The sequence below is a fragment of the Sebastes fasciatus genome, chromosome 9 (genome assembly GCF_043250625.1).
Source record: "Sebastes fasciatus isolate fSebFas1 chromosome 9, fSebFas1.pri, whole genome shotgun sequence".
In the NCBI taxonomy this organism is placed as follows: domain Eukaryota; kingdom Metazoa; phylum Chordata; class Actinopteri; order Perciformes; family Sebastidae; genus Sebastes; species Sebastes fasciatus.
The window spans coordinates 11,787,061-11,799,965 of record NC_133803.1 but is presented as its reverse complement, the minus strand read 5'-3'; the positions used below and the strand labels follow the sequence as shown (position 1 = coordinate 11,799,965).

Genomic DNA, 12,905 nt, shown 5'->3' with positions numbered 1-12,905 from the left:
TTTTAACACCATTAATTTCTTTAACGGATTAACACAACTTGCGATTTTTAGGTTGCAATGGGCTCAGTTTTAAAGCTAGAGTGAAAAGAGAAAACCTAAGAAATCCGTTGGTTTCATGTCATACTAGTTTGTCGGCAAGGAGGCTAAGTAACGCTCCATACTTGTGCTAAATTTTGGCGAGAAAAAACTGGCATGGCCATTTTCAAAAGGCTCCCTTGACCTCTGACCTCAAGATATGTGAATGAAAATGGGTTCTATGGGTACCCACAAGTCCCCCCTTTTCAAACATGCCCACTTTATGATAATCAAATGCAGTTTGGGGAAAATTCATAGTGACAGCCCTAATAATGACTCAATGAATCAAAATGTTAAAGGAGACCTACGCTCATTTTCAAAGTTCATACATGTTATTCCTATGGTGTAAGACAGTCCAAGAAATATTAGTAAACATGAACAACTCTCTCTCAAATCCCAAAACTAGAGTGCTAAAACTCAAATTTGTGATGTCATAGGGTATAAAGTGTGGAACTGCTCCATAGACAACGAATTGGGAAGAGATACCCAGGGGAATGAAATGAGTATATGGGAACATTGTCTGTTTCACAACTGAGAACACTACAATAGAATAAAGATTATTTGGGTATAAACAAGAAAACAAACATTCTGTGGGTCCACAAAATCAGCCTCCCATTCATTGTCTATGGAGCAGCTCCTTGACATCAAAAGTTTGAGACTTACTTCTCTGGTTTCTGGCTTTGAGAGAGAGTAGCTCATGTTCACAAATATTGACTGAACTTTCCTAGGCCATGGGAATAACATATTGGAATACTTAATTTAGGTGGTGTTCCCCTTTAAACAGTGTTAAGATTAATTATGCAGTGGTAGGAATAATTTGATGGTCAACTTGAAGGTGTTTTGGGGAATTCAAAGGGTGTCTATGTACTCTTATATTGTAGAAATCAAAAGCTTTCATATGCACCACCAACGTATATGTTTGTTTTTCCCTATACATAGCCTAGTTCTTTCATCATACTTTTCAAATGACAGTCTGACATGCAGACAACCTCCTACGAAATTCAAGTCTTTACAAGGCAGCTCATCGACCGCTATATTACTGACAACAAGGCAGCGGCGAGATGAATTCTGCTCACTGACATTTAGTTTCAAAAGGCATTTCTACCTGACACTCGATTCAATAGCCTGCGCCTTCATCTGCAAAAGCCCTCTTTTTAGCAACCAATAAATCAAACCGCTGCTGCCTGCGAGTGAAGATGTAAAAAAAATAGACTTTAAAGGACAACTAACCTAACAAGCAATATGGTCCGGGAGGCTGTTCCGTCTCAATCAATCTGGCACACCTTCACAACAAACTGACAAAAGGATCCGAGGCATCTTATTTAGATAACTAGGAGCATATCATTTCACATTTACAAACAGCGAAACACACTCACCCTCCTTAGATGTGGGCAGCCGCTCATTGAAAATTGTCAAAGGAGAGGGAGCGAAAAAAGGAAGAGGCAGTGAGAGATTCTTGAGAAAGGGCAAACGCAACGAAGAGGAAAGTAGGAGCTATAATTTCTCATCCTTTAGATGGATGGCAAACAGCCAACTCAACACGAGGTTCCTCTCATCATAAAGCATCTCATATTGCACGCCCATATGCAACCATAAATGCTGCTGCCCTTTCATATAAATATCAGGCCCTATGTGATGATAAGGCCTAGCAGAGCCTATGGAAAGCTCCTCCAGCAGGGACAGGGAGATATTTTTCTTCATTTAGCCACAACACCAGCGGTCCACCTGAGGGAGGAATGTCTGCTGACCTCTGGTTTGACAAGCATCTACTTAAAAAACGTCAAGGTTGGAGGTTAGAGTTAGCACTAATCCCGGCGGTGGCAGGCAGCCCAGCACAGGGATGAGTGGACTGAGAGCAAACAGGGACACTGTTTTAATTTCCCAGTTGGACTGATGATTTATTTTTTGCATAGATCCATGTCCAGTGGGGCAGAGGGGCATTCTGGGACAGGTCCAGTAGAGCTGGCAAAAGATGGTGAGACAGACAAAAGGGGAGCTGTCCAGTCACACACATTGCCAGGCAACGGCTGCTCATGAGCAGACAGCAGGCAAACCAGATGAGCAGTCTGTGTTATAGTAAGGGGGGGGCTGCGGGGCCAGTTGTGCACAAGGGTTGGCTGTCCAAGCTTTACTGTGCATTACAGTTCATTACATACAGTAAACGTCCCTTCTTGAGTATACTCCACTGTAGGGCTGAGCCATTACTGTTTATAGCAATATAGTTTGATGTTGCGTTACATAACGTTTCTTCCGTAAAGCTTTGTCATTGTATGCATCTCAACTCTCACACGCTCTGCCCACTCTACGTCTGCGTCTACACACAAACCCGGCCCCACTGGCTTTTATGGCTGGACAGTATTAAAGTGGGGAGTCGAAGTTGATGAAGTTTACACCATTGGGTGAAGTGAGTGATGATAACGTTACAACCAGAGAGGTGGACGCGCTCAGAGCAAGACAGGTCTTAGCGATTGGCGCAGAGGAATAATTAGCAGTAAAGTTGTCAGGTGGTAGTAAATGTACAGTGTTTGTTTCAGTTAGTAAATTATATGAATAAACACTGCAGCTCCTCCAGACCAACATTTGAGGCTGTGGGCATGTTTATATTTGTCATGGGATGTAACCTAGGTCTGGTCTGTTTAACAAAGTAACATTAATTACACAATAACACTTCAAATGAGTAATCCAGAACAACAACCGGTTGAAAATAGCATGATTATATTGTTGAATTTATTGAATTAAAGCAGTCCTCAACTATATGTCTCACACGTAGCTTAACTATGTCATACAGTATATGATATCCGTTTTAATAAAAGTGCTTGTGCATCTCACGTGGATTTGACTTACAAGTGAACATTAAGCCCACTTCATGAAAATACTGAGATTAGGCATGTTAATAATCAACCGTTTAACCGTTAACCGACATTAAGAGGAAAAACTGTCATGGCCATTTTCAAAGGGGTCCCTTGACGTCTGACCTCAAGATATGTGAATGAAAATGGGTTCTATGGGTACCCACGAGTCTCCCCTTTACAGCCATGACCACCTTATGATAATCACATGCAGTTTGGGGCAAGTCATAGTCAAGTCAGCACACTGACACACTGACAGCTGTTGTTGCCTGTTGGGCTTGAGTTTGTCATGTTATGATTTGAGGATATCTTTTATGCTAAATGCAGTACCTGTGAGGGTTTCTGGACAATATTTGTCATTTTTGTGTTGTTACTTGATTTCCAGTAATATATACATACATTTGCAGAAAGCAAGCATATTTGTCCACTCTGTTGATAAGGGTATTAAATACTTGACAAATATCCCTTTAAGGTACATTTTGAATAGATAAATAATGTGCTTTACATTTGCGATTAATCGCAGTTAACTATGGACAGTCATGCGATTAATCGTGATTAAATATTTGAATCGATTGACAGCCCTAGAAAGAACGTTTCTACTTACACACCTGATCAGCAAAATGCATTTCCAAATGTACATAGCAACCAAAGCCAAGTATCTGAATCTAAGGATAATGTGTTTTCTTCATGGTGAAGGGATTGTTGCAGCTTGGATCTCATGCCACTGCACTTCCCCATGACAACAAATCTGATGGAGTTACAAAAACAATAAGGACCACAGCAGCTAATAATCCAAGGACTCAAACCCAACTCAATGCAAAACAATACCTGTGGATCTGTGGGTCAGTTTTGTTTTGTGAACAACCTAACTCTTGCACCACTCCCTTACTTTAGAGGAAAAAACAGCTAAATCGATGTGCAGAAAGACAGTGCCGCCCGCGTCCCTCTTCTTGCAGCGTGTCTATGTTTGGCACAAGAAATGCAATCACTGCCTCCGTCTCTCTCCATCTCTTTCTCTCCAAATCCCTACCTCTCTCCTAACAAATCATTAGAAGTGTGGGTCTCTCTGCGGGGCTTCTCGCTGTAATTGTGTGTATGTACTTAGGGTAGAATATGTCGAAAAATGGGAGACATCTGGTGAAGAACGGTGATGAAGAATGTCAGGGATAGAAGTGGAAATGGATTCCTGCAGCAACATGTAAATCTGGGCTGATAATGGAAGAGAGAGGGGGATTACTTTACTGATGTGTAATCCCTCGGCAGAAGCTCTCCTTCCTACTCTTCTTCAGACTGCCCCCTCATTGGTGCCTATCCGTGTGTGTCTGTGAGGTTAACCACACAGGCAGGAGGCCAAAGGTTGCAATCACACTCCCAGGGAACAGTTCAGCACACACACACTCGCATAGTGAGCTCCAGGTTGGGCCCTATTGGTACAGACTCCAGGCAGCACGGGGCCCAGTCTTAACAAGAGTGACCCCCGCCTCCACCCCTCTCTTCTTGTGCTGCCCAGAGCCTGATTATAGCCTGCTGGCGGGCAGATTAAAAACCCCTTCCCCCTGTCACTCGGCTGCTCCCCCACTCCACAGGCTCCTGCTGCAGCCAGACACAGTCTGCACATCTGGCCCCTAATCAGACAATCCCAAAAATAGAAAAAACAATTGCGGGTCAGAATGGATGTGCAGATCGGAAAGAGAGGGAGATGTAAATAGTGTTAGAGGGGAAGGTAGGCTGATGTCACATGGCAGAAGCGTCCACAGGCACATTAACTAATCCTCACCACGCACGCGCAAATACAAGCGAGCATGTTCGCGTGTGGGTGTGTGACGCCGTACAGTACATGCATTTGTCTTACATCTGGATTTAGCGATGGAGGGATTTAGAGGTATGGATAATGTGCATCTGTCCGCTCCGCTTTGGATTGAAATCTGTCCTTTTATTACTGTAGTTGCAAGGATTGATGGACACACATGAGGTACACAACAGGGTTTACATGCACATGTACAATCAAAAAGAGAGACTGCAGTATACAGTGCAGACAGATGATGCGAGGTAAGGAAGATGACAAAAAAAATGGAGGAAATACACAAACAGAAACAGGAGGATTTTCTTAACACCCCCTATTATTTGGGACAAATCGGTCATTACTGTCTTGAAAGACACAGACTTTCTTGGCATAGTTCTTTTCGTTCTTTTTCATGTAAAAGAGCTATTAGTAAGTCATTACTGGAAGCTGACACACAGTAGTACTCATAAATACACTTTTGTTTTTAATAATATTTCAAGAGATCCCTGCATTAATGCATTCATGTGACAAGGGACAATAACACTGACTAATTTGACGCTTTTTTTTTTCAATTAAACCAACTAATTGTTTTGTTGAAGAAACCGTAATGTTCGTCAAGGTCAGCCGTAGTCTCTCACAGTGTCCACATTCACATTAATCACAAGCCTGAGATTCATAATGTCTCCCTGCTAATTAAATAAGGACTTGAAAGACACGGTGACGTCCAGTGGAAATTGATGTATGCGTCACTCCACAGCTCCGTGCAATCATAAAAAATTCTGGTGGCTATTTTTTATTTGATAGACAGACAACGAACAAGTTGACAGAGCCAAACGCCAAGGGCGCCTTAAGGTGAGCAGAGCAGGGACATTTAGGAGGGAGAAGATGATGTCATGGTCTTGGTTTTATTTTGAAAGTAAGTCTCCCCATGTGTCATGTTTTGTTTTATTTCCCACCTTTGTCTTTTTCCCACCTGTTTTCCACCACACCTGAGTTTTTTTTTAGTTAATTAGTTTCTGGTGTATTTAGTCAGTGTGTGTTCCCTTTTTCAGTGTCAGATCTGCTTTTGACTTGTTTCTAATGTTACAGCCCTGATTCCTAGTGTTTAGTTGTTTTTTTTCATCAGTAAATCATTGACTAGGTTTACATGCACAAAATATAATTTTTTCCCCTTATTCTGAAAAAGACAATATTCCTACTAAGTTGTTTACATGGCTAACGAAAATGAATATTCAGCTAATAATATAAACAGCCTCACTGTTTCATTCCTTCAACCACTTTCTTGAAAAGGTCGGCATTGTGATATTTGCTCATTTCCAAAAACCTGTTGATATCCAAGTCTTTCATAATGATTAAAAGAAGGTGCGTTTCTCCTTCCAACCAGAAATATGGGCTTTTCTTTTGGGCATGCATTTGCAAACTGTCAGATAGTTAGGTTTTTGAACAACGCACAGAGCTGGCCGCAAACAGGCAAGAGGCTGTGTGTTGCAAACTGCCGTAAAAACCCCTATTGAGACGTATAATCCAAATGCGCTGTATACATGTCCAAAGAATGCTCCTTAAACCGGAATAATATCGGCATATTCCACGTCTTCATTGGAAGATGCACCTTTCAGAATAAGGCCTAATTCAAAATATCAAAACAGAAGCATGCTGTTTACATGACCCGTATCAAATTGGGTATAATAGTGGAATATTATGTAAAGGCAGTCAATGAACACTGCCCGCTGCCACCTCATCAGTCTGTTCTGCGTTTGGGTTCAATCCTGCAATTCCTGAACTGTGACCGATGACGGATGTGATGGGGGAGGTGAAAATCCCTGCTCAAACCAACTTCATCCCTGGGTGACACTGACCGGCGAAGAGAGACAGCATCCACATTCGTCCTCATCCTTCACCCTGATATACTCTGTCTCACCCTCTGTTCCCTCATTACAACTATGACACTGTGGGTCATTCGCTGGCAGACTCCGATCCAATCACAGCTCATTTGCATGCAGAGCAACTATCACTAATTCCTAGCTGCCGCCCTAAGTAATTATGTCTGTCTGCAACCAGTCAAATTACAGGCTGCAGCCGCATCTACAATCAGCAGAATGAAATCCACCCTTTATGGTCACAGGACAATATCACGACAGTTTACAGAAACCATTTGATGGTTTACAGATCACTAATAATCCATGGGGCAGATAGTAAATGTGGCGTAATTTGAAAAGCATTGTGTTCTCTCAAGTAACAGAGTTGCTTTTAAAGCCTTATCCTTCCAGAATTTGCATCATTTAGGCATGCACATTTAGCTAAAAGGAAACAACAAAGCTGTGAAGAGCAGTTGTAGCATGAATGACAATGAGAAGATTGTTTCTTCCGTTTTGGAAAACAGCCTGAAGTTAAAAAGCCAAACTAATTTAACAAACCTATTTCCTAGAACAACACTTATATACTACCAAAAAATATGTTCTGTAAGAAATGTAATGCTAATTCAGTGACGACATATTTCCTATAATGTCCGCTCATGGCAACTAAACCAATTCTTTTCATGGTCATATTTACCCACAGCATTTGGTTGGGGTTAAGAAAGGATCATGGTGATGGTTTAATACTGGAAAAGTCTGACTGACTTGAATTACGCGACAGACATGATTACTCTTAACCCCTTAAAACACGGCAGCTATTCTGTATTTCAGAGGTTGTTGCAGGCTTAGTTTTCAAGCTAGAGTGAAGATGCTGGTATCATAACTAGAAAATCTAAGGAATCCATTGGTACCAACCATGTCATGCTAGCTTGTGGGGAAGATCCCTAAATGACGTTACGAATTTACGCTAAATGTTGGCGATTTTCAAAGGGGTCCCTTGACCTTTCATCTGAAGACATGTGAATGAAAATGGGTCCTATGGGTACCAACGAGTCTCCCCTTTACACACATGCCTACTTTATGATAATCACATGCAGTTTGGGGCAAAAACCATGCATTTGTTAACATTCCTTACAAATATGTTATTTTCACCTATACTAACATGGTGTATTTAAATATTTCTGCATACTGGGGTCCCTAAACAGTCTTGGAATTGCATGAATTGTGTATCACTGTAAAGCTGAGACTCTTGTGGCTCCAATGAGCCCAATTGTATTCATGTGTGATGATGTGAGTCCCCATAGTAGCAGGACCATTTTTTTTAAATGAGACCTCATTGTATAAAATGACCTGCTGTGACCTGTAGGATAATCACAGCCTCATGAAACTTTACAACCACAAACTAAAGACCTAGAGCATTCAGAAGATGGATGGCTTTCCTAGGTAGATTGATAATAAGGGGGTTTATGAGCAGTTTCCAGAACAGAAGAGCTCGCCAACCAATTGCCGAAAAATGCAATGCTTGTAGAAATCTCCAAATGTCAAAGGTTTTTGATACCAAATCACAGCATGGATTTTTCTATGGTGTTCCTCAAGGTCTTGGTGACTTAATGTGGTATTATTGATCATTTTTATCAATTCTCCAGTGGTAAAAATGGTTAAATTTAGCACCAAGTCTTTGTAACAAATAGTATCAGCCCAAAAATTGCTGCAACAATTTATGAGACATAATAGAGCATCGGAATGGCCTTCACAAACTTCTATCATCATGATTTACGTTCTTAAGCACTTTCACAATATATTTTAATTAATTAATTAATTAAAAGTGCTGAGCTGCATGTCAAATTTAACTTCAGGTTCCCAGCTTTCAGATGATGTACACCACTTCTATATGACATATAGTGTTGCCTTTTTATCTATCCCTGAACATCCCCTGTCCCCCACCCCCACCACTCTGAAAAAAAGAGGGTGGAAGGGAAAGGGGTTAACCAAAGTGCTTTTGTTGCCTGAAGCTAACCACACGCAGGACTCAAGATGGGAATCCCCGGGTCTCAGGTGTCACAATCTTGCCCTTTGAAGCACACTGAACTCCTCCCTACGAGTAGTAGCACTATCGGCAATAGATAAATGTAACTGATCCTACAGAAAAAAATATTGCCAGGGAACAGAATCCAGGCAGCAATTATTTTTTGCCTTAAAACGCAATAAAAAACCAAATTAGTGGTATTTAAGCATAATTTCTAGGAGATAGAGTTAGATTTAAACACAGTAATAAGTAAGGAGGCAACTTGTTCTTTTACCTGCCTAACAAGACTGCAAATGTATGCAAGTGCAATGTTAAAGTAGAATTTCCGCCTTGCTTCCGCCAACCAGCCAAGTTTAAGTTTACATCGATGTCTGTCCAAAATGTAATTTGGACATTTGTGTGAAATTGTCATAATTAGCATATGAATTCTTGATTTATGGCCAAAAATGTGTTTTGTGATGTCACAATGGCCTTGACCTTTCACCACCAAAATCGAACAACGTCATCCTTGAGCTCAAGTGGAAGTTTTACCAAATTTGAAGAAATTCCCTCCAGGCGTTCTTAAGATATTGCTTTCACGAGAATGGCAAACACATTGTAATAATTTGTCCTGTATGTCAAGCAGCACTATATGAACCTTTGATAAATAAAATGAGGAATACCTTTGTATACTTACGCCCTCACAGGATGTAAAATAAATTACCCACAAACTCATATTCCACAGGGCTGTTCTTGAGTTCCACAGCTGTTATGTTTTGGGTAAATGGCTTCCTCACTCCACACAACACTTATCTATTAATGCGGTCAGAGCCTGGGAGGGAGACTTCATCCAAAAAGGGAAACCACAAGGCACTCGTTCACCTTCAAAGGATCAGTCAGTCATGAAGCAAGTCACTCCTCTACTAAAATCATATGATACAAACCCATGAAGCAAACCTCTCTAAATAAAATATCAATTCAAACGACAGTAAGCAGAGATTATACTCTTATCTAGAAGATTTTTTTGTATTAGTGAGCTTGTCAAGGAAGGCTGGGCAGCAGGAAAGGGATGAAAAGAAAGAAGAAAAAACAGGGTTGGGATCTTAAAATTGACCTGAATTATGAGCAATATTGCCACACAGGGGAATTAAAGTATGTCTCAGTGCATGTGCAGCTTCCCCTCTGCTCAGTGTCTTTAAAGACCTGCCAATCTTACACAGCTGAAATTCACTTTTAACTGGCATCTGCTACAAAGTCAGTGAGCTGAGACTATAAATGCTAAGATTCCCTCAGTAATGTGGGAACGTGAACACGACAGTACAAGGAGAATCCTCTTAGCACAACCAGCGAGCTGTGTAGGAATGGATTAACGCCCCCTTTCGTTAAATAATGTCTTTTGAAAAAACATTATGTGAATTTGAAAGGGAGGAGAGTAAGAACACTGTGACAGCAAACTTATTTGCACTGAAGCATCACTGTATGCACGACACAGAGCGCACCTGAGAGCAACGTCTCTGCGGTCCTCCTGAATGAAATCAAACTTTTGTGAAAGTTCTACAACTATGTACTGATTTAAACAAAGTCTATAATTGCTATTGCTGAAGGCACACATTTGGACTGGGATGGAAAACAATCATCCTTACAATTCATAAACACAACATTGCATTATTTGCAATAACAGATCGATAACAGCTAAGTGGGTGGCAGGGGTACGGCAACATTAAATATTCATTTGTATGACTTTTCAGACAGCATTCACAAGTATCTTGAACGGATGGAAACTCTTTACAGACCTAAAATATAAAATATGCTGTGGGAATAAATACAAAATGTTTAAACATGTTTTGCGAGTAAAGATCTCCGAGCTAGAAAGTCATTATTAAATATTTCAAAATAAGTTCTGCTTCCAGTCCATTTAGCAAAAGTTTGAAAAAAAAGTGGTCCACACCTCAGTTTAACACATAAGGGGTCGTTCACATGCTGCATTTTTTGGCGCCCTCAAATCCATTGTTGTCAATGTAGACGCGCGTCAGGCACGCTCAAACGCGAGAGCGATCCCAAGCCCCTATTTTTTTGCGCGTGACGGCTGCAACCCGAGATAAATCGTGTTCAACAAAGAGTGCACCAGGCATGACGTATTTTTGCATCGCCCTGGGTAACCTCGACAAACAGTTTTGGATTATTGCAGATATTAAGCTCTGTGGCAAACACACGTTTATGATACATACACGTTTTGTTAAGGAATAAAATCGCCACAAATGTCACTTTTAAATTTTTTTTAAGTGTAAATGCAATCGTCAAGTAAAAAGCTTATGTTAAGCTATGGACGAACTACACCACGGTCGCATGAGGGCGAGTATACACAACAAGGCTGTAACGGCCGACGAGTCGGCGTGATGCCGTTTAGTCGTCTCATTTAGCCACTTGTTAGCAACTGCCTTTTTTTAAACACACGTTAAGGCTTCAAAATGTACGAGTGGGATATTTACTGACGTATTTTATGTCGTAGAACAAAACGTGAAAATCTCTTCAGCTTGTGTTAGGCACAGACCTTATTTCAGGTATCTAACTAAAAACCCATTCAAAAGACCCATTGACTTCCAGACGAGGGACGCGGAAGTGCTATAATGCTAACTCATTTCCGGGTTTTACGACTCATTCCTGAAGCACTCTATTTGGAACGCTGCAGCGTGAATCAAGTCATTGACGACGAAGAACAACCAATCACAGCCGGCAGATATCTTTTTATTTCTTCCGTAAATATCAGTCTACGGTAAATATATGGAGGAGAAGTTGATCATTTCAGTGCAGGACTACCCAGAGCTTTATGATTTGTCCCACAGACTATTTTACTTGCTTCATTCTTTCCGTCTAAGGACGTCACGACATCCGGTTGAAAGCCAAGCTGACACAGACAAATCGAGCAGTATAGTTACTGTGAGGGAGTCATGGTGCTAGAAAATTCATTTCTTTGTTTTGACTTTGTTTAGTTTTGTCAGTGAGGCTTTTACTGCTAAATTACGGCAACTTCATCATCGTCATCGCAGCATGCAGGTTTTGGTTGCTTAGTAACGGCAGCTGCAACAGTAGCATAACCTCCAAAGCACCTTGGATAAAAGGGTGAAAGCGGTACGGCTGGCGTTTCTCACTCGTTTTAGACGCGGTATGTGAACGTCCCCTAATTCATCACTAATAATGTATCAGTTGTGCTGGTGTACACCATACTGCTCCTCTGACAGAGAAAAAGAAACCACATTACAAGTTTCCCCTTGGCAGTGCAGCTACAGTTAACAGAAAAAGGGCAGGCCTGAGGGTTTTGGCCTCAGTACTGGCAGCTCATACCTCCTGTGTCCTGGCCCCAGCTGTGGGTTAGCAAAGAGAGGATTGCCATTCCTGTCCCCAGCCATCTGACGAGCCACCACCCCCGTCGCATCTTCTGTCAAGCCTTATTGCCGGCCCACCTGGACAACAACAAAAAAAAAAACGGGAGAGAGGATTTTTCATTCATGTCTCAGCGAGCACTCCAGCCCTAGCGCACGCACATCTGTGACCAACACACACATGCACATCTACCTACAACATAATCATTAGGTTCATATTTTGGAAGAACACATTAATCTCGCAATCCAATTTTGTTTACATTAAATAACATAATCCACTGGATTATCTGAATGTATGCAGTTAGAATCAGAATCAGAATCAGAAAGGTGTTTATTGCCAGGTGTAAGGGGTATACACGAGGAATTTTCTTTGGCTCTTTGGCTTTTTACTTCTGGATTACTCAAAAAAATCGACTGGATTGTCTAATATACAGTAATACTTTGATTTATCATACAGCAGATTTTTAATCTGCATTGATCCATGGGCTGGGCAGTGTATCAAAACGTCACGGATACCAATGTGTAAAATCTCTATTGTTTAATTTGCTTGAGAATTTATTTTAAGGTGAAAACCTTTTCCTGACTTTTCCTTGGAGAATTCAGAGCAGGTAGCACTCATTGTTCCCTTCCCTAACAGACAATGCTTGAGTGTTTGGTGTGCCACCGATGGGAGCATGATCAGTCTTAGGTGGTGCAATCAGGTGAACACTGAGCACCCCTTTTCAGAGCAATCTGTCTTGTTACCCACAACAGACATGCATCCACACAACAGTTTCATGTTGCGATTCCAGATAGTCAGCTGACTATATTATATCAGCTAATACTTGCATCTGCTGGCAAGCTTGACTGGGTTGTGTGTAGGACTGAAACAAAAGCAGTGTGCCTAAAGGGACTATTTGCAACTTTCAGAAATGCTTGTTTACAGCGACACCTGTGACCTAAGTCAATGAATGTCAGCGT

The 12,905-nt window shown here is 41.2% G+C and overlaps 1 protein-coding gene across 4 annotated transcripts in view; it reads right to left on the bottom strand.

Moving 5' to 3' along the window:
• The window catches only part of LOC141773910 (protocadherin-15-like), a 316,265-nt gene that overhangs the window by 209,314 nt on the left and 94,046 nt on the right, over nt 1-12,905 (bottom strand). For all 4 annotated transcript variants that reach the window (XM_074646072.1, XM_074646070.1, XM_074646069.1 and 1 more), the window contains one exon: nt 11,908-12,026. In XM_074646072.1, the coding sequence (XP_074502173.1) occupies nt 11,908-11,998 (91 nt within the window). In that variant the 5' untranslated portion in view covers nt 11,999-12,026. The remainder of the gene's footprint in view (nt 1-11,907; nt 12,027-12,905) is intronic.